Source organism: Lepidochelys kempii, chromosome 5, assembly GCF_965140265.1.
Source record: "Lepidochelys kempii isolate rLepKem1 chromosome 5, rLepKem1.hap2, whole genome shotgun sequence".
In the NCBI taxonomy this organism is placed as follows: Eukaryota; Metazoa; Chordata; order Testudines; family Cheloniidae; genus Lepidochelys; species Lepidochelys kempii.
The window spans coordinates 56,419,556-56,441,810 of NC_133260.1; the positions used below are offsets into that span (position 1 = coordinate 56,419,556).

Genomic DNA, 22,255 nt, shown 5'->3' on the forward strand with positions numbered 1-22,255 from the left:
GGAGTTTTGTGCTACAGCAGCCCACTAGGCAAAGTGGGTGGAAGCCCAGGCTCCCCTGCAGCCTGCCAGGTAGAGTTCCAGGTCAGCTTTGAAGCGTCTCTGAAATATTTAGCTTACAAATTCAGTATTCTGACCTGTAAGAATTTCTGACCACCAGCACCTGTAGGTATCGTATGACACTGGCCCACACTTTACAGGTGTTTCTTGCATATCATTGTGAGAGTGCACTTGATTTCCTAGTGATCCTGAAAAACCGACAGGGAATGCTGCTAATCAGAAGACAACATGGCATATACTCTACCACCCACTTACCATCAATTGTTAATGCATTAGAAGTTCAAGCAAGATTAAGAGTCAGGCATGAAAATCTCTTCAGGAAAATGCATGTCTGATTCTAGAATGCTCTCTTTCAAAAACAAGTAAGTTATATATAATCATGTTGAAGTGACTAGTCACATTTAATAAAATACAAATCAATTTATTATAAAGAGGCAGTTCATCTCTATCCCATGACAAACTGGGAACCTGCTACAAGTTGTAAAAACTTTCTCCAGCCAACAAATGAGACTCCAACATAATGCAGTAGATAGATGACAAGTAGTTCCTGAAGTTCTGCTAGGTGCCATCTTCCTTTAAAATCCTAGTGAATCTACAAGATCATCATCAGTCCATTCTTCCTAAAATGATTGGGAAGAAAGAATCATGGTGAATATCTTTATTACAAGCATACACAGTACAGTAAAAGCTGTGTTATCCAGCACTTTACCAACTGGAAAGCTCTATAAACCAGTATTTCTGATCACTGAAAGTCCAATTTATAGGCCAGCTGGCACAGGGCCAGCAGGCTCCATACCTGGCTTCATGTGTCTCCCTGGAAGTGGCAACATGTTCCTACTGCTCCTAGGTGGAGGAATAGCCATGACAGGTTCAGGGCACAAGCTCTGAGAGGCAGTTTGGGTGCAGGAGGGCATGCAGGGTGCTGGATCTGGGCAGCATTCATCTTGGGCATCTCCTGGTGAGATGTCCCTGCTGCTCCTAGGCAGATGCATGGCTAAGCTGCTTTGTGCCTGCCTCCACCCACAGGCATTGCCCTCACAGCTCCCAGTGACTGAGGTTCCCAGACAATGGGAGCTGCGGAGCCAGCTCTGTCTAGGAGCAGCGGGGACATCTCACCACCAAGATCCAGCACCACAATCCCCTGCCCCGAGCCCCCCCTCCTGCACCCAAACTCCCTCCCTCTTAATCGGAATTTTTTTTACTTCCTGACACCTCCCATTCCCCCCAACATGCCGGATACCAAAGCTTTTACTGTAAACATTCTACTATAAAGACACCAAATACTACAGGAGTAGTTGTGTGATACCTCTTAAAGAATATGGAGTAGTAATTTAATGTCTAAATATAAATAAAGCAATGACTAGATGGCCTAGTTAACTGTTACATCATAAAAACTAAGTGGAAATGTACTTTTAACACAAAGGGGTTTAAAAAAAACAGTAATTTATATCCTTTTAAGATACTGAACTATGCCCACAACCTCAGAAGAAGGTGCAACTCAGTTGTCACTATGTAGAACTACACTGTCGAGACTACAGTTTTACACACCCAACAGAGGCTACTTTTGTTAGTATTCATATTCTGTACACCGCAGTGTGTGAACAGTACTACAGCTAGAAGCATAGCAAAGGAAGAATGGATACTTACCCCACAGTAATTCTGTTTTTTTTGGTGGTGTTGTCCACATGTGGTATGCATACTCCTGAGATCAGATTATTTTGGCCAACAGTGTCCATTGGGGCTGTGCCTGTACTGTACCCTGGATATCCTCTCTCTCACTAAGGACAAAGGGCAGAGGACTCAACTTTCCCTCTCTTCCTTTGCCAATTCAGAATCCAACTTGACCAGGACTCCATCTAGGACTGTAGAATCCTTGTGGACAACACCTTTAAGAATTACTGTAAATGTATGTAACCATTCTTTCTGTGAGTTATTGTCCACATGTATTCCACTTATAGTGACTAGCAAGCAGCAACCTCAGTCAGGAGGTGAGTGCTAGAAATCCTAATTAAATAACGATTGAAGGATGGCTCTGGTAAAACAGGCAACAGATATTGAGTCCTCAAGTAACACTGGGTGAAAGCATACACCCATCCCCTTGTAGCGGTTCTGCAAGTTTTGAAATTGTTACTCTCTCTCAGAAAAGCTGCAAAAGATTCCTGAGCCCAGGTGGAACAGGGTCTAAATTGCATGGATGGACCTAATCTAGCTAACTCAGAGCATGATGCAATACAACTAAATGCCCATTTAGTCAGTCTTTTGGGTGGTTATTACCTGACCTTTCACCCTATCTGTAAATGCTACAAGGAGCCCCTAAAGGTTTTGTTCTGTCAAGGTAATATGAAAAAGACCTCACTACTGTCAAGGATGAGCAGTTTAGCTTCTTTGTGGTTGGAGCAGTGTGGAAAAAAGTGGCAGATGAAGTATCGAATTTAAGTGAAATTGAGATTTTTGCTAAGGCCTGAGGATCAGTGTCTTTGTAGACCACCACATATGAGGGACTAGCCAGGTGAGCTAATGTTATAGCTTCTAAAAAGGCTGTTTTCATAGACAGTATATGGCAAATTGCTAAGGGCTCAAAAGGAGCTCCTATTAACCCAGCTGAAATTATATTAAGGTGCTAGGAAGAAGGGAGAACTCACACTGGGGGTAAAAAACATGAATGTGGCCCCTGAGAAATCTAGATGCCTTAGTAATATCATAAGACATCACTGATCATCGTCTGACCTGATCTAGTAGGGGAATGGTGTAACCCTGAATAAGACGACAAGCAAGAGTACTGCTGAACATAGCTTTATGAAGCCGATAGACATCCGTGACTGCTTTAGGGATAGAAGCCCCTGTATCTTCTATTTTAGGAAACAGGTAGTGTTGGCCTGCCCAAGCTCATCCTTCATTGGGCTGCATAGTCTTTTCTGCTCTGCATCAATATATTCTAAACTTCAGCTGAACAGCTTGCTTCAGGGTAGTGAAGCCAGCATGCATGTTATCAGATGGAGGATGCAACCTCCATTCTGAGATCACATCAGGTGAAACAGGTAATGTTATGGGGGCTAAGATGATCTGTTTATGCACATACCAGAACTGCCTGGGCCAAACATGATTATTACTGTTCTGTTTGGACTCAGTGTTAGAGGGTGACTATCTACTGATTCCATTATCCCTAGAATCCATGAGGTAAGGAAAGCATCTGACAGGGAGTTTGGGCTCAAACCCCCTCCCACCCCTACACTGAACCAAATGTTTGGCATTTTTTTCTGATTTATAGTAAACAGGTCTACTGACTGATATCCACTACCTACAGAAGATATTCTGCAGAATAAAATTAGTCCATTCATGCTAGTATGCTAATCACTTGCTGAGGTGGTGGTCTGTTAGGTCAGATATTCTGCAAGCCTGGTTAGACAGAGAGCTACTGCTTTGATGATCAGTGCAACAGCTCTAGCCCTCAGTAGCTTCTTGCTCTGAGTCTATTGACAAAACACTGATGCATGTCTATGATCACCTGGATTGTTAGTTTGTTACATAAGAAGAAATGCTGAACACAGATGAATAGCTATGAGCTCTAGAATACTTATGAAGGGGAGTCTCTCTGGGATTTCAGAAACCTTGGTTTTGTAGGTGCTCTAGGTGAGCTCCTCATCCTAACATGGAGGCATCTGTTGCCAACACCTTGCTAGGCAGAAGTGGAGAAAACAGTATTCCTTTGCATACCTGGAAAGGGTCCTTCCACCAACTTAACAATGGAGAGTTCTTCTCAAGGAACCTGCATCCTCATGCCTTGGCAATGTCTGTTGGGTAGATACATATTTCAAACAGGCTGGCAAGGAACATAAATGAAGTCTGGTATTCTGCAATAACAAGTGCAGGAAGCCACATGACCCAAGAGTCTGTGGCACATTCAAAGATGGCTGTAGGTGAGCCTACAAATGGTGGGTGAGGTCCACTATGGTCTGGATCCTCTCTCACAGTAAGCTCTTGCTGATCTGTAATCTAACATAGGCCCTGTGCAATCTATTCTTTGGGTTGGCAACCATGATTAGACTTCATTGATCCTGAGTCCCAGTGAGATGAAAAGACAGGATTGTTCTCCTGTTGCAGTGATCATCCTAGAATTAACTAGTCATCAGGGTAAGGCTATACCTGGATCCCTTGCTGCCTCAGGTGAGCTGCCATTACTCCCAAGCACTTAAATACACTTTGTGCTGCTGAGAGACAAAAGGACAGGATGCTACAGGTAGTGAGATGCTCCCATTTGGACTATGTGGCAAGTGAATTGATACATGAAAATCTACATCTTATAAGTCAAGAACTACAAACCAGTCTTGGATCTAATGAATGGATTAGAGAGGCATGGGGTTGCCATCCTGAATTTGAAACAGTGGATGAACTTGTGGAGGCAGCTCAAATCTAGAATTAATTAATTAATTAGATACTAGCCCTACTTCTTCAGGATAAGAAAAAAAGTGGGAGTAAGACATCTTCCTTCTGAACTCCAAGGACATTTCTTCCACTGCTCTGAGATTTAGAAGAGAGTACGCTTCTTGCTTTAGCAGAATCTCATGAAGGGTCCCTGAAGAGGGATGCGAAAAAGTGGAGGGTTGGAAGGAACTGGAAAAATTGAATGGAACACCACCCCACACTTATCTCCAAGACCCAGCACTAGTATAATAGATTCCAGGGCTCAAAAACTGAAGGAAGGGTACTGATCCTCCGTATGGCAGTCAGCAAGTCAAACTTGATGCCTTGAGGTTGTGCAGCAGATGAGGAGGCAGCAGAGGGTTTTCTGCATTTGAACCTCTGCTTTTTTCTCTGCAGCTCCTATGATTTCTGTGGACGAACAACAACGTGTCTTTTGTCTGGAGTAGTATTGTGACCTAGCCTGCTTTCTCCTAAAGACTAGCATGTAAACTAAGGAATGGAGAGTGGTTCTTGAATCTTTCAAAGAGTGCAGGGCTTCATCAGTTCTTGCATTAAAGAGAGGTCACAACGTTCAAACAGGAGGTCCCCAATAGTCTGGACTTCCTTAAGGATTCCTAGAGTCTGTAACCATGAATCCCTGTTCATAGCAATGGAAGAAGCCACTGAATGGCCTGCAGCGTCCAACACATATAATGGCACCTGCAATGATGTACAAACTACCAACTGCCCCTCAGATACAATGGACTTCACTTCATCCTTGTCTTGAGGGGGTTTTCCCAATAAATTACAACACTGCATCCCAATTATTCTGACAGAAGCACCTCGTAATTTACAACGCACAAGTACATACACGAGTAATTTTTCTTCTCAAATCTAATTTTTTTTCAAAAATGTCTCTTGAAGGTTATTTTTGGGGTCCCTGCTGCCTGGACCTTTCATGCACTGCGACTGCTACCGGCGATTCAGGAACTGTAAAGATATTAAAATCCATGTAAAGATATTAAAATCCATCTGAAAGAACTTGCTAGCACCTCTTTGTCTTTTTAGAAGTGGGTCATCCAGCATAGAGGCATTGCCTCAACAGACACTGCTGGCCAAAAAATAAATAAAATCTGTCTACGTGCCTGAGGCACATTCACACCAGTAGTGGAATACATGTGGACAATAACTCAAAGCACCACCTCCCTAGACCTGAAGGCTTGGTGGTTATCAGTATTCTAGAGTACATTATGATTTAAACAAAAAACAAAGTAAACCTGACCCACTGCAGTAGAAAAGCAGGTGATTTCTGAAATCATGACACAGATCTCTTATTTAAAGGTCTACCATCAGGTGCTAGTTACAGCATAGCAATAAGCTTAAATGGTTCAGAAAAAAGAATCAATGTGATTTCTCTCTGCTAGTAATTGCCTCTGTTTTCTTGAAGATGTGATTTTAAACTGAGGTACAGAGCAAGAGAGTGCTGTAGATTTATTTTTAGCAATTTGTCTCATCTTTTCTTCAAGAAAATTTCACATATGAAAAACAGACAAGACACCAAAGCTTCATTTTATCAAGAGCCTTTGTTCCATAAAACAAGTTTTGAACAAGTGTAACATTATGGAATAGCTCCTTTTCAAAAAGATACCAATTTTTGCAGTTTTTAGTGTAGGAATATTGTTAGAAAATTAAGGCCAAGATCATCAGGAGTGTGTAGCAATTTTGGAAGCCCCACTAGAGACAGCTTGCCTTAAAAGGGGTGGGTGCTCAGCAAGAGCCAAGCCCCTCTAAGGTGTCTTGCTAGGTCACTAAATATCATTCATTTCTGAAAATCATGGGCTAATTTCAGCAATTCTCAAATTAATACACAACCAGTGACCGCTCGAGTTTATGAAATATGGTAAGACCTTAGCTTCCATTATAAGTCAATAACTATATGAAACAGAGGCCAGGTCTACACTAAAAATTTAGGTAGACCCAGCTACAGCACTCAGGAGTGTAAAAACACAAACGGACAAACAAAAATCTACGCCCCTTAAATCCACACAACTCCTGGCATAGAAAGCACTAGGTCAATGGAAGAATTTTTCAGGGAGGGGGATTAACTACAGCAATGGGAGAACCCTCTCCCATCACTGTAGCAAGTGTCTACATTTGAACTCCTACAGCAGTTCACGTGCAGACATCATCAGAGGGCCCTGTATTTTAGTTATAGGGCACAAACTTGCCTGTCAACATTACCCAACAGGCTGTAAATTCTCAACCATGACAGACTTCTTAAATTCCACTTAATCTAGCCAATTAAGCCTTTCTCTGCTGTGGAAGCAGAGTACACTCCACCTTCTGACCTTTAATCTTACAAGAATCCAGTAAGAGCAGTGATTTCCCCATCTGTTAGCATGCAGCAGCATTATCCAAAGCAGCCAACAGGGCTTACACCCTCCCAAGGTCTTACCCTGAATATATTCTAAGAAGCCACAACTCCCACTTGTAACAATTACCTCCATTCTGCTATTACTTCCCATATGGTAGTTCCTTAGCGCTACCATAACAAACCGAAATCCCTACCTCACTCCAAATTTACAAAAAAAATTGCAAGATGAGGGTAGTACAAGCTAGCCTTTAATATGTCCTTGTTTTCCTTCTGCACTCCAAGCCACTAGAACTTCATACATTCAACACAATTTGCTACCCACTTTCTGGACTGAATTCCTGTTAGCTCCCATCTTGGGAAGAGGTAACAACTAGAAAATGTCAGCAACACTGACCAGAAAAAAAAAAAGTATGGTATGGCTTCTAGGTGAAGTCAGTCCAGTTTCAGTCTGCTTCCCCACTGCTTCATTCTAATTTTCATAAGCTAGTTTCCAGATACCATCAAATCTGAAAATTAGCTGATTTCCTAAGAGCAAAAAGACAGTACTTGGCTTGTCACAAATTACTGAACAGTGAAGCTGTATCCATCCTATTCAAACTGTATATATGAATAAAGTAGTTCTTCCTATTGCATTGTTCAGTTAAATTTGTGAGACAGATATCCAAAGAACAGAATAAGCCACAAGTGTGAAGGAATAAAATTAAAATGTTACCAAACCAGAATTCTTGCCAGAGCTTGGTCTAACTCAGAGGTGGGCAAACTACGGCCCGTGGGCCACATCTGGCCCACAGGACCATCCTGCCCAGCCCCTGAGCTCCCAGCCAGAGAGGTTAGCCCCTGCCCCTCCCCTGCTGTCACCCCTACCCTGCAGCCACACCACTGCACAGGCAGCACAGCTTGCGCCCGCCCACCTCCCAGGCTTTCCAATAAGCCAGTCCTGCTGCTCTGAGTGGCATGGCAAAGGGGCAGGGGGAGAGGGGATAGGATAAGGGGCAGGAGATCCCAGGGGGCAGTCAGGAGACAAGGGGGGTTGGACAGGGAGTAGGGTCCGGGGAGGGAAGGAGGGCGGTCAGGGGACAAGGAGCAGTTGGGGGCTGGATGGGTCCGCGGTTCCGAGGGGGGCAGTTGAGGTGGGAATGAGAGGGGACAGACAGGTGGCGGGGACCAAACTGTTTGGGGAGGCACAGCCTTCCCTACCCGGCCCTCCATACCATTTCGCAACCCCGATGTGGCCCAAGGGCCAAAAAGTTTGCCCACTCCTGGTCTAACTCCTCAGGGTACGGGCTAGCAAAAAACAAGGAGTAACATATTCCACTGAAGGGAGAGAGATGTTGAAGAGCAGTACATTAACTCTGTTTGGCCAACAAAGCCATGTCAAGCCCCTCTCAGACTGACTACCACTTTAACTTACGTCCCAGAGATTTGTCCTGGCCACAAACCCTTTCTATAAGTTGTGATGGAAATAAGCTAGAATGTATAAGAAATTAGGAGGCATGTTTTTACTGTTACTGTAAAACATCCAGACACTAAATAGCCATTTCTGAACTGCTTGGTTTGTGAAATGTTCACTACCTGAAAATTTCCAGAACATGTTTTAACAGTATTAACAAACTACCATTCTTGTTCGTGATTAGAGAAAATATGAACAGTGCTTCTGCAACATGTCTACTAACCTCATCCATTTTAGATTTCTTTGTAATATAGTCATCATCTTCATAGCCCTTTCTCTTCTTTCTAGCTCCCCAAAGAAAAATACAAGATGTTTAAACATTTGAGAAAAAGTTCAACTCCAATACTAGCTTCTTTTTCTTCCTTATCCTTGGCATTTTTAAGTTGAATCTCTGTTTCACATATTTCTTGAATACACAAATGCAGTTAGAGTTTCACTAATGCTGGAAGTTTCTCGCCACTTCACTTTGCTACCTAAAAGCAAAGTATTAGATCTTACATGGAATAGTAGTTTTACAATCTGCACAAAAAGACTCAAGGCATATATTTTATACAAATTTGATTAAAAGGATCTCTAAGCCCTTGATAAACAGATTGTTAACTACACCCTATTACGCAAGTGTTAATAACCATTTTTTAGATAGGTTAAATGGTGCACAGAGGTAATTTGCTTTAGGTCTCATGATAAGTCAGTGGCCAGAGCGGAGAATGAACCCTGGAGTCCAAGCCCCTACTTTAGCAACTGTTAATGATATTGTTTTTCACATTAAACATTTTATTTTACAAACAAGTACAATATTCAGTCTAATAAATTAAACCAATTTTCATCTGATTATACAGTGCAAGGAAAATTAACGTTTTATAAAAGCTAACATATCACTGCAGAAAGTGACAGTTCCAACTGGCAGTGTATGAAAGCAGTAAAGTCAAAACTCCTTAATGCTCCAAATTTCTACTTACAAGTTTGCATTAAGAGCAAGTTCTGAGCTGTGACATTTCTCTAACTTCTGCTTTAGAGCGGCAACCTCCTCAGGCCGTGGTGGTTCATACTTCTTTATGAGATTTTTCATGCCTATGGAGGTAACACCACAACTTTTCAAAGTAATGAATTAGTTGCAATAAGTTAATTAACTTACAAGAATGTTGTGGGAATTATCTCAAGAGTCAGTGGCATAGCCAAGCTTAGAACTCAAGAGCCCCTGCCTCACAGCCCTGATTTAGTCCAATAGACTAGACCAGTGGGTTTCAAACACATGACCTGCGAAGTTATTTGCTGCGTCTGCCAAGCTCCGCCCCAGGGAGTTATTTCCTGGTTACCAAGGTTACACACACCCCCGCCCAGCGCGCCACGTCCCCACTCCTCTGCCCACCTCCAGGTGCTTCCTGCTGCCAAACTGCTGTGTGGTAGCGCTTTCCAGGAGGGAGGAGCGGGAGCTGTGTGCTCAGGGGAGGAGGCGGAGAAGAGGCGGGGCAGGAGCAGGGACTTTGGGGAAGGGGTTGGAAGGGGCGGGGCTTTTGTACCTTTGTACGAAAAGGTGTCAGTGATGTGGCCCTCGGGCCAATGTACTAGTCCTCATGTGGCCCTCATGGTGATTTAAGTTTGAGATCCCTGAAGTAGACTCTTCAGTGTACTAAGCACAAGATAATGATTCAAACCACAGTTTGATTTTGGAAAGATCTAGTCAAATCAGAACAGTTTATAAAGAATTTGGTGGCACAATTTGAAGGCCCCTTCAACAGGGCCATCTCCTCTTGCCTTCATAATCTAATGAAGGTATCAAAGCTAGCTTTTCAACAGATATCAAGAAGCTGCAATAGTACATGCACCGCACTACAGACCATTTTAATTAGATCGAACGCTTACCAGATAAAATCCTTTTATCTGTCAAAGCAAATATTTGGTACTTGGGGAAAAAAAAAAAAAAAAAAAGGAAGACTTCTTTCAAATGGCTTCATAAACAAAATCTCAGCTTAGAAAAACCACAAAATACTCTTAAATTTTAGAAAACCTAAGATTACATGCATAAGAGTCTTAACTGTCACTTTACGTCAGAGGATTTATTCTAAGTAGTGTCAAGATACAGTGTAAGCTCAGAGCAAAGAACTACATTGAAACTAGTTGGCATCATGATTCTGGATTTCCTCAAGGCTAAGTGATAATGCAGAGCGAGCACTACTGTACTAGAAAGTGTAAGGAAATGTTGATAATGTACAATGTGGAAAGCAAAAAGTAAGTTAAAAATAAAGACCAGTCTCAATCCTGTTAAAATACACTAAATTGATCATCTTTCAGCAAGCATAAGAGAACGAAGAGGGACTTATTTTTACCATTACCAGATTGCCGTACCACTGGTATGTTTACTTTTTTTAAATACAATTTATTTACTTATTGTGTGTGTCCTAGCCTGAAGGCAAGTTTCCGATGAAAATATATGATGGCTGGAGTGTTTACACACACAAAAGAAGAGGAAAAGAGAGGTTCATTCACATTTTTTACATTAGAAATATCTAGCCTGGAAGACACTTGTGAAATAATAGTCTCACAAGGGCCAAGAAATTGAAAGTTCAGCAACTGAAAGGTGAAGGATTTTTTAATCACTGAAATCTTGACTGTTTTTAACACTTAACTTCAATGACTAACGTTTTGGAGAAAAAGTCTTTAAGGATTCAACACACAAACACCCTTTCCATTAAGGTATGACAGCTAACAATATGCATCAAGGCACGCAATGCGTTCTCTAGCAAAACTGGACTTGACATTGATGTTTCTAAGTAAAAGAAACGAAAAAATGCTTAACCCCCTTTCAAGCCTTCTTTATATATCACAAAGCAGTTAATAAAAGGAAACAAGAAGAGTCTTAAAAGACTAAACCTTTACAGGTCACTATTAAACTTTTAAAAGTTATTTAGCTTAGAAAATGTACCCTCTAGTGGCACAAGCAGTAATCCGCAGGTTTCTGCAAACTTGAAAAGTGGGTAAAAGCAAATTGCTTGCATTTCTTCCAAGTTAACAGCAACTAAGAAAATATTTCACCCAAATTCAGAAGTAGCAACAGCAGCAGATATCAAAAGTAATGCTCTCACTTTTCAAGTGTGAGGTCAATCCCCAAGACCTTGTTAGAGATAAAAATACTGAGGCTCAGTGCATCATTAGACTCTTATTTTAATTTCATATTTTTGTATAGAAAACTAGGTTTCAAAATTTTTTTTTTAAGCTGCTAACTAGTTCATTTTGTGATCCTTTTTTCTATTAAGCTTGCAACAATTTTGAAGTGAGGAAGATTGGTATAGTATGTGTCTGGGGTAGTGTGTGTCTGAAGAAACACAGCTACATAAGCTTGTACATAGTAAACAAACCTGCTCCAAAGCCACCTCTTAAATATTTAGTTTGAGGAAAAAATGCATACTTCTCAGCACAATGTTTACTTACATTTCATTCCATCTAGTAACTGGGACAGAGAAGTTCTGTTTTCTTTCAACAGAAGACATTCTGATAAATAGCTACAAAAAAGTAAGAAAAATGTGGAATTCTAGAGTTACTACAATAAATGATTAATTCAACACATTCTTCGTAGCTGCACCATTGTTATTAATGTAAATGACAAAGTGTCAAGTTCTGACTGTTAGAGCTTTATGATGTTAGCAACATGACTGAACAAACTTGTTTTCTATAGTAAAATATTTTTTTCCCTTGCATAAACAACTAAATCTAACACCATTAAGAGACAGGCAGATGAGTTTAAAAATTGAACTGCTACTAAAAAAAAATCATGACGTTTAATGTTGCAAAATAAACTCATAAGTAAACTAAATCTTCCCAAATCTGTAGACAGGTAGCTCTGAGGCACGTCCTTTCATCATCTCACTGGGGTACTGACACAAGTCTATGTTGATGGTTTGTTTGTTTTTTTTAAAGTCACTATTTCATTGCTGATCACAAAGAAATATTCAGCTTATCTAGCTATCCATTCTTGAAGTGTAGTGTTTATATAGACACATTTCTACTGTGCCAATCACAATAGTATTATTGGCAGATAGCAAATAATATTGTTCCAGTGTTAATGTAGGACTTTGAAACTTAATCCGCTTATGTTTGGCAAGTTATAAAATAGCTCAGAATGAACACCACATGAACTATGATCCTTCTTTTCTCACTTTAGAACAACATTTTTGTCCCACATCAAATGACAGTTTATGCTTTAGTACCCTCTATCCTGCTCCAACGTTCAACAAAAAGCTGCAAAAATAGAGACAGGCTCTAAAATACATGAAAGTAAAGGGATAGATCAGTTGTCCTGAAACTGCAATCCATGTGAGTACCATTCATATTACCAATACTCCGAATGTTACTCTTTGGTATTTAGTTTCTAACCTACAATTTGCTTCTCTTAAAACAGTCTCTGGACAGAAGTTACAGCACTTGTAAATAAATAGTATGTAAACACAGGACTCACAAAGTGAATTTAAACAGTTTGAATTAGCTTAAAATTCATGTAAAAACTATATTTTGGGAATTTACCAATGAAGCAGGAAGCAATCTAGTGTAGAGAGGGAAGACTTACAGCAGTTCCAGTGCTATTGGACTACAATAATATTTTACAATTACATAAGACCGCATCTGCGGGAATGGTGGGTAGGCATTATAACCCCATTCTACAGGTGGTATAACTAAACTGAGATTTGAAGCAATCTTCTAATTAAACACTGGTGTAAAGGGTAAATTATAGCTCTACCACAACAGTGATCTGGTGACATGCAGAGAATCAAGGCCAGGCAATGGAAGAGGCATTGCAATAGAATTCAGGACCTCCTAGCTCTGCGCAATATTCCTGTAGGCCATGAAACTGGGATATATCACGCCTATCAAATGGAAACATTCAAATATTTTTGTGCTTCCTGAGAAAACACACCACTTTGTATTAAAAAATACCTATGATCACGTTACTTGTCCCCTCCCATATCATTCTCTTACTCAAACTGCTTTTTGTTCAAACTTAAAACAAGAGATTCACTTTAAGACAACATTCAAACATGGGCAGTCCAAAGAGTGAAATTTTTGGAAGTTATGAGTGATCAAAGACGGGGTTATAGTGAAAGCCATTCTGCACTCTGAGCTACAGTGGTCCTGACCTGCAGCTATTACAGTAATGTAGTCACATTCAAGGTATGAGGCTGTGACATAACCCCATACTCAAGGGCACTGTGAGGCGTAGACAGAAAATTGCCACACAATTAGTACAAGTATCCAGTGTACCCAATTTTTTTAGAATATCTAGAAGTACCTGGTTTAAGAGATGTTTTAATCTCCCTCTTTTCCCCCATTAAAGTTTACCCCCTGAAGTTTCAAAACCTGCTGAATCTTTAAGTTTATATGTAATGTTTGGAAACTCCCCCTTTTAACTCTCAGTTGACACACACCATGGAAATCAACAATGGGGCATTCTGCCAACTGGACTGCCACTGTCAATTTAATTGACAATTGATTAGCAAAACAATGCCAGTACTTTAAAGATTTTAAAGGACTTAAGGTATGTCTACACTGTAATAAAATACCCACAGCTGGCCCATATCAGCTGACTCTTGCTCACATGGCTCTAAAATTTCAGTCCCAGAGCCCAGGCTCTAGACCAAGCACCTAGACAGCAATTTTGTAGCCATGCAACTGACAAAGCCAACTGCAGCTGTCTTATTGCAGTGTGGACATATCCGTAGCCACTTTTCTCTAGTCTGTTTCCATGTACATAGAGCAGAAATACTACCCAGAGGCAATGGTTAGAGCTCTTGGAAGTTTTAGCTACTGCTGGCTAAGAGAACCTTTGGTTCTCACCGAAGCCAATGAGAATCAAGAATGCTCAGACCCTTCAGGATCAGGCTGAAAGTCTGTAGTGCTTTAACTGGGCCATATGAGATACAGTTGGAGGTAGCAAAGATTCAGGGGAATATTAAAAACCAAACACCTATTTCTTATCTAGTGGAACATCCTGTTTCCAACAACAAAAGAAAAAAATAAATAGTGATACTTCACCATTTGAAACAGCCAGTTAGTCTCTGAAACAAGGCACTTATCTATTCCCCATGAGTCAAATACATAGGTATACATCTGTATAAAGATATCTAGCACCTGGAACAAACAAACAAATTAATCCAAGCAGCAAAATCAGTCATTTAAGCCAGACCTGTGCAAAAATCTACCTTTCCATATTAATTCCTGCCCTGGAAGCACTAGATAAGATGGCAGTGAGAGCTATTTGTGAAGGTGTAAATAGAAGGTAGGCATCTGTCAGAGCTACTCGATTGAGAAAGTCATCAGCTGTTTTCCTCAAGACCTCAGGATTCTCCAGCAATGGATAACGAGTCTAGAAAATAAATATTCAGGCATTACTTCTGCTGTATTTTAATCTAATTGATACATGACCTCCATGTAAAATTGTTTCTATTCTTCTGTATGAACGTTTGACATATGAATCAAAAGGACATTTTGAAAAACAAAGTCTAAGAGAGTCTTATTCTGAAAGCTATCCTGAAATGTTTAGTGACCACATATAAAAACAAAGATGTTTCAATTCAGATGTGTTCCCACTTATTACAGTATAAATCCAAGACTTTCTAGGATACATTTTACATTAGAGAATGACAAAAGATGAATGCAAGTTCGGTGTATGACGCATGAGATTTCCCCCACACACGCTAAGTTACTGTATATTGAATATTTTAATATGAAGACTGATCTGTTAACCAGAAGCATCATACAGAGCTTCCCCTCCCATTCTAGCATATTTTGACTCAGAGGTTCTCAGACTTCACTGCACCATGACCTCCTTCTGATAACAAAAGGCCTGAGCCTGCCCGAGCCCGCCGCCCTGAGCCCAAAGCCAAAACCCCACTGCCCCGGGTGGGAGGGCCTGTAACCTGAGCCCTGCTACTCCGGGCTGAAGTCCTTGGGCTTCAGACCCGACACTGGGCAGTGGGGCTTCGGGCCCCAGCAAGTCTAATGCCAGCCTTGGCGACCCCCTTAAAATGGGGTCACGACCCACAGTTTGAGAATAGCTGTTTTAACTTATTTTAAAAAATGGACAGTAATACTATGGTCCTTCAATTCAAAAGTCTCACATTTGACCAAGTTTTTCTCCAAAAATACTAGCAGCCATATAACCTCCGCAAATTTGATCCACTACAAAATGGGGCCCCAGGCAATCCCCACTACCATATTATAAAATGAAGTTAGCAAGCCTATTTATTTTAAAGAATATTAATAAGTACCTAACTTGGTACCGAGTTTTTAGTAGTACAGTGAGGAGAAAGACAGTAATTAAATTATTACCTTCAAATCAATTAAAAATCCCTCAAATGGTCTATAAGGGTTGTGCACTATAAGATGGAAGTTCAGCTGTTGAATAAGTAGTAATTCATATTCCAAAATCTGTTCAAGAGCCTTCTCCTGACCTGGAGGGTTCTCTCGAAGGTTACCAACAAACTGTGCACTGGACACATTAAATTCATCTACTTTACATGCCAAGAATGCACATGTTAACCTTGGAAAAGAAACATAATAAACATAATTTAGTTCTGTAGCATGCATCATGCTGTTATCATACAGACCTTCTGGTTCAGAGTTTGTATTTCCCCTTTTTGAAAGCAAGAAGTGTTTTGAAGAATACAATAACCTATTCCCAAAAGGAAAGTGATGAAAACTCATTATTCAGATTCTTGTTTTATATAAAACAGGTAAAAGTCCTGACTCATGTGCTTGAGCTTTCATAAGTTACTTGATATGACAATATTGATAAACATTAAAAGTAAAATTCAAAGCGTCCCAATTACTCACATTATTATTCGAGGGTGATACTCCATCACTGAGTTATTGAGGTAAAAACGTTTGAAGTACATAGTCGCTGTTCCCTAAATATAAAGAGTCAGTAAGGCCTACTTGAGCAAAACAGCACAAATCGCACATAGGTAAAGTTCAACACACCGAATGTACACATTTAAAAAGACACAAGGTACATTTCAACACTCCACTGGGGCAAGTCTATCTAAGTTACTTATCTGCCCCCACCCCCATTCACCATAAAATCAGCACCTCGCCACCTTTAACATATTTATCCTGAATAACCCTGCAAGGCATTGTTACACCTTGCACCCTGCCCACACAAAAATAAATAAATAGGGTGTGTAAGTACACACATGGAACTGAGGCACAAAGAGCTAGATTCACAAAAGGACCTAAGGGCATGGAACTACTTAACTGATAAACAATCTACTGGGCAGTGGAATCCTCAGCCCCGAATAAGGTGCCTAGGCTCCCCATAAAATACCTGGGAGAGTTAGGCACCTAAGAAACGAATCCTTACAAGCCAGCAAGCCGAGTGGTGAGCGATCTAAGCTAGTCAGTGGAAAATACAGAGGCAAAGGGCAGAAGCTAAGTCCCACCCTTCAAAGGGACATAGGCACCCAACTCTAGACTGAAAGGGGCACCTATCTCAGCTCAAGATTTATAGCCATGAACCCTCCCTTGGATTTAGGCTCTTAAGCCAGGTGAGCACTCTCTCACAAAAGACAACCTCACATACAGTGGGCCCCCATCCATTGTAGTCAATAGCCTCATGGAATGCCTGTTTTGAACAGGGATTTGAACCCAGGTCTTCCACCTCACAAGTAAGTGCCCTAACCAGCAGGCTATTTGCTAGAATGGAGTAAGCTCTCCTGTTGAAGCTGTTCCACTTGGTATAAATAAATATTACTTGGATCAGAGAAGAAAAAAAAAACAAAAACATGCAACCGGTGGTTAGGCCACTCCCATATAATGTGGGAGAGCAGGGTTCAAGTCCCTAGTCTAAAAAGTATGTTATTTATACAGGGTGGAACAACTTCTACAGGAGAAGTTAAGAGAAGCTTATCCCAGACGACCTAAAAAAAAAACTTAGTGGTTAGGACACTCACCTGGAATGCAGAAGACCTAGGTTCAAGGTCCTACTACAAATCAGGCAAATCTCCAACATCCTGGGAGAGTGCTATAACCGCTTGGCTATTCGGACATACATATATACACCCACCCCTAAAAGTCTTGACCTTTGCTCTTTTGTGCAGATTAGGCCTGCTCTGAGAAAATTGGGCCAAACAGGTAAACCTAGGAATCAGAGAAACACCTAGTTTAAGAATCTCATCAGAACTGGGAGCAAGCTTAAGGTGGAAAGCTGATCAGTGCATCACAACAGTTCTGCACATGTATACTGACAGAAACTTTGGCATCTTGGATCATTAGACACCTAAAGGATTAGGAAGCAGCTGAACAGGAGTTCTGTCAATGTCAGAAGCCTCTAATTTTGGACTTAGGTGCCTAAATCTCCTTGTGGATCTAGACCTGAGTGACCTGCCCAGGGTCACAAAGGAAGTCTGTGGAATAACAGTGAACTGAACCCAGATCTCCCAAAGCTCAAGATACTGCCTTAACCATTGGACCATTAGTCCTTTCTATCATTTCACATCCGCATCTTGATAAAACACATTGACATGAAATCCAGTATTTTTTTTTTCCTATTTACTCCATCATGTTTCTATTGCTATTCAGTTTTTCTTTAGATGTTTAGCTACAATGTTAATTTACAAGAGTTCAGATTTCTCCAAATTCAGGCAGGTGGACAGTCATTCTAGAAAACACAACGTCATTAATTCTAAACCAAAGCCACGTCTTCACTACCCGCCGGATAGTGATCGACCTATCGGGGAGGAGTAAGCGGAGTCCACGGGGGAGCCACGGTCGACTCGCTGCTGTGAGGACGCCCAGGTAAGTCGAACTAAGATACGCAATTTCAGCTACGCTATTCGTGTAGCTGAAGTCCAAGTATCTTAGTTTGAAACACCCCCCAGCCCCCCGGGGAGGGAAATAGTCAGGGGGCAGAGAGCAGGGGTGTTTGGATAGGATGCAGGAGACCCAGGGGGCAGTCAGGGGTGGGGAGCGGGGAGTTGGATTGGGCTGGAGGTTCTGGTGGGGCTGGATAGGGGGCAGGGGCCAGGCCACGCCTCCCCCATCCAGCCCTCCATACAATTTCTGTACCTGATATGGCCCTGGGGCCAAAAAGTTTGCCCACCCCTGCCCTAAAATCTCTATCCCCCACTGTTTAGTTTCAGAATATTTCATCTATGAATCATGAAAAGCTTCAAGCTATAGTTTGAGAAGCAGTGCCCTGGATGTGAGAGAGGATATGCTTTAAAAAAAAAAAAAAAAAAAGCTACTAGGTTTCTAGAATAAACCCTACAGGGGTTTACCTTTGTTGCATTTAGCACAAGTATGTGACATAATAAAGTGTGTCAAGCCCAGAATTAGACAGAAATTCAGATTTAGAGTTTTTTCTTTCAGTCTTGAATTCATTTCTATCATCAAATTTTGGTTTTGTAGGAGAAAACCTAGCTCTTTATATGCAATAATCTAGGACTATACCAGGTGCCCTAGAGCTAGATTCATTAAAACTGGTTCAGGAAGGTGTAACTTTCCCTCTCTACTAGCAAGAGCACTTTTTCCCCAGGAGATGGTCAACCTGAGCAAGAGCAGATTAAAAACCTGACAGAGACTCTTCTGGCCCGAACCAACGCCCAATAAAAAGCAAAAAAACCACACACAAGAACAAAAATGTGCATTGATTCTGGATTAGTCCTTCTAATACCTGTATCCATGATGCCAATCAAGTCGGACCCTCAACAAGGAAAAAACCCTCCCAGAGTTGGAACAAACAAAAAAAATCTTGCAATACACACACCTAAAATAAACCAGTGAGGGAAGTGCCAAGGGCCCCACGGGCACTCTGCCTGCTCCTCCTTTGGTGGCTGCAAGGATCAAGTCTTTTTATTCCCCACAAACCGAACCTGCGGAAAGATGGAGCAAGTGCCCCTCCCCACGGTGCTGCAGATGTGGGTCTCTCAAGAGAGGGGCGGCTTGCAAAGGAAAGGCTGCGTCCCTACGGTTCTGTTCGGCAGACCGATCAACTGTACACAACTCACCACCACGGATCTGGGCATGGCAGGTTTGAACACGGAGCAGAAATCCAGCAGTTTCTTCTCATAATATTTACAGATTGTCAGCTCCTCCCGGGGCTCCAGAAGCAGCGAGTCGCTCTGCCGAGCCTACGGGAGAACACGGGCAGCTTCACCGCGGGCCGGGACCCTGCCGCTGCTCCGGGCGCCGCCCGCAGCAGCAGAGACTGCCGCCTCCCACCGGGGCCGCCGCAGGAGGGGCGGCGGGATCCAGGGGACACTCCCGGGCCTCGCCCACACCCGCTGCTTGGCGCAGCTGTTGCCCGCACCCTGCCCCCTTCGCAGCCTGGGGGGAGCCGCGCCGAGCACCCGGGACTCGCCGACAGCTGCAGCCACAGGGCTCCCCCGCGCCCGGCTGCCCCGCGACAGTGCCCCCGAGACCGACCCCTCCGCCCCCGGACGACGACGCCCCCATCCCGAGCCCGGATGCTGGCTCTGGCTGTGCAGGGAGGCGGCGGGGCCGTCGGTACCTTTCCGCAGGCCACCGCTTTGCAGCGGAACTGGCGGTTGGCGTCGGCTCGGCAGCGGCCCAGGTCCTCCTCACTGCGGAAGGTCCAGTGCCGCCTCTGCGTGCTGCTGTGGTACATCCCGGCCGCGGCCAGCCGACCACCGCTCGCCAACCGGCACCCGGAGCGCGCGCCCAGCTCCCCGAGAGCGCGCACGCCCCTAACCCCCACAGCCGCTCCCGGGAGACTCTTTCAAGCCAAGCCCCGCCCCTAGCGCGTAACCCCAGCATTTCTCGCGCCACTACGGGTCCCAGCGTGTCGTGTGGTTGGGTGAAGTCTTCTCCCAGCGAACTCTGCAGTCCCAGTTTGCACTGCGGCCCCAGGAAAACTACCATTCCCGGGAGGTGCAGCGACATAGCTAGTGGTAGTTCCCAGCGTTCCGTGCTCTAACTGGAGGCAAGCGGCCCCTCCCAGCCGGCAGTGAGCGAACACTGCATGCTGGGAGTTGTAGTCTCTACAGTTTAGAGGTAAAGATAAACACTATCTGGCTTTGAAGTGCGAGTGTGGTCGCGCGCGAGCAGTCCACCTCCGCTAGCGGATTAGCTGCGAGCGCGGCTGCCAGCGCTGGGAGCCTGTCCACACAAGCGCTTTAAAGCGCTCTGACTTGATGTGCTCAGGGGGGTGATTTTTCACACCCCTGAGCCAGCAAGTTAGAGTGCTATACAGTGTAAGTGTAGCCAAGCCCTTATAAGGCCCTGCAGTCAGAGCCGCTCTTGGTGTGGCACCCTTTCCCTGTCTTCATGACCCAAACAGGAGTTGGGGGGGGGGGGAGTGTTCAGAGCTGGAGGTTGGGGTGCAGAGTGGTGCTGTAACGGGGATAAGAGAGGTGGTGAAATAAAAGGGAGAAAGGGGGAACAGTAGAGATAGGTCTTTTTCACAAGCACCCAGGGTCTGTCACTTGTGAAGTGTCTATCCGATCCACTCCCACCTATGTATGTGTGTATGCAGGGAAAGAAGAGGAGAAGAAACAAAGCTCTTAGAAAACACAACCAGTTTATTTGGGAATAGCAACAAAGATAGGAAAAAAGGGGGAAACTATTAACCATAAACAGATAACAAATGGTTGTGGTTGCCCCTATGGGTATTAATTCCGGGCCCCAAATACCCCTCTCATGGTAACAAAGTAAAATAAAGGAAACCAAAATACCCCAGTACTTCCGTCACTGCTGCAGCCTCACATTCAGCAGGTCAATGGCTTTACGATGGAGGCCCAAAATACGCAAATGATCAGTTTCCAATGCAAAATGTCTTCCCACTAAGTAGATTTTGAAGCATACCATAGCAAAAACTGTTGCCAAGAATACTAGCTCAATCTCTGAATATTTTGCTTCCGTCAGGGTGATAGTACGGGATGCAAATATAACTGGTCATCCCTCTTGGAGCAGAATTGCACCTAGGCCCCAATTGCATGCTTCAGTCTGAATCACCATGGGCTTTACTGGATCAAAATAAGCATGAGATTGCATTGGAGAGAAGGCTTGATGTAGGGTTTCAAAACCCTGCTTTAACTCTTTAGTCCAAATCAATTGTCCCTGGCCCTGGGTTACATCTCACAGTGGTTTGGCAAGGGTACTAAAATGGGGCAGAGCACAGCCACCTATGTATTGAGCTAGACGAAGGAACAAATGTGAACTCCTATGGTCAGTGGGTAATGGTAGCGAAGCAACGTTTTGTAGCTATTTAGGGGTTGGTTACATTTAATCCACCAACAGAGAATGCCCTAGAAACTCTACAGCATCTTTTGAAAAACTGCACTTGGCCACATTCAACTTTATGCCAGCTTGTTGGAGTCGTGTTAGCACCTGATCCAGAATAGCATTATGCTCAGGAAACATTTTAGCAAAGATGAGATTGTCATCCAAATAATAACATGTACTCTGGATATTATCAAGTTGCTGAGATATATCAGGAGCAGAAATTAAACCAAAAGGGAGTCATTGATAGCAGTGTCTCCCAAACAACATGCTGAAAGTCAGTAACAACTGCGAACTTTCAGCCACAGGTATTTGCAAATAATCGGACCAGTAATCCAACACAGAGAAAATCCAGGATCCACGTATCTGGCATCTCACCTCTTTGAAAGTAGGCAATTGAAACTGTTTATTATTTATTAAATGCCCTAAAATCTGTGCACAGTCGAATGTCCCCATTCTTTTTGTATACAATCACTGTGGATGAGCTCCAATCCGCAGGCCCCTCCCCCTCCTGAATGATACCATTATCTTTCATGTGCTGCAGTTCTGCTCAGATCTTGTCCACAAGTGCAGGAGGTCCATGACGTGCAGGCGGTGCAAAGTGTTTGGAAGTTGAATCCTACTGCAGAGAGTATGCATATCTGGTGGACAGACCATTGTCACTGTTAAAATAAATCTTGACAGGTTTCAGAGTAATAGCTGTGTTAGTTATACTAATTGTTAGAGGGCTTATTCCTTCACACTCT

General features: G+C 42.9%; 1 protein-coding gene across 3 annotated transcripts; it reads right to left on the reverse strand.

Moving 5' to 3' along the window:
• Positions 1 to 439: 439 nt before the first annotated feature.
• CCNH (cyclin H) lies at positions 440 to 20,038 on the reverse strand. Of its 3 annotated transcripts, none has more exons than XM_073344425.1 (10): positions 19,780 to 20,037; positions 19,277 to 19,399; positions 16,107 to 16,180; positions 15,603 to 15,813; positions 14,474 to 14,637; positions 11,712 to 11,782; positions 9,242 to 9,353; positions 8,506 to 8,566; positions 3,772 to 3,848; positions 440 to 677 (listed from the first exon to the last, which is right to left on the reverse strand). In XM_073344425.1, the coding sequence occupies exons 1-9, from the start codon at positions 19,894 to 19,896 to the stop codon at positions 3,795 to 3,797; spliced, it is 987 nt and encodes a 328-aa protein (XP_073200526.1). In that variant the 5' UTR covers positions 19,897 to 20,037; the 3' UTR covers positions 440 to 677; positions 3,772 to 3,794. The 3 variants fall into 3 exon arrangements, 2 of the variants coding, with proteins under 2 accessions (XP_073200526.1, XP_073200527.1); XR_012158940.1 differs by lacking the exon at positions 440 to 677 and adding an exon at positions 5,330 to 5,448 and having other exon boundaries at positions 19,780 to 20,038; XM_073344426.1 differs by lacking the exon at positions 3,772 to 3,848 and having other exon boundaries at positions 19,780 to 20,036.
• Positions 20,039 to 22,255: the final 2,217 nt, after the last annotated feature.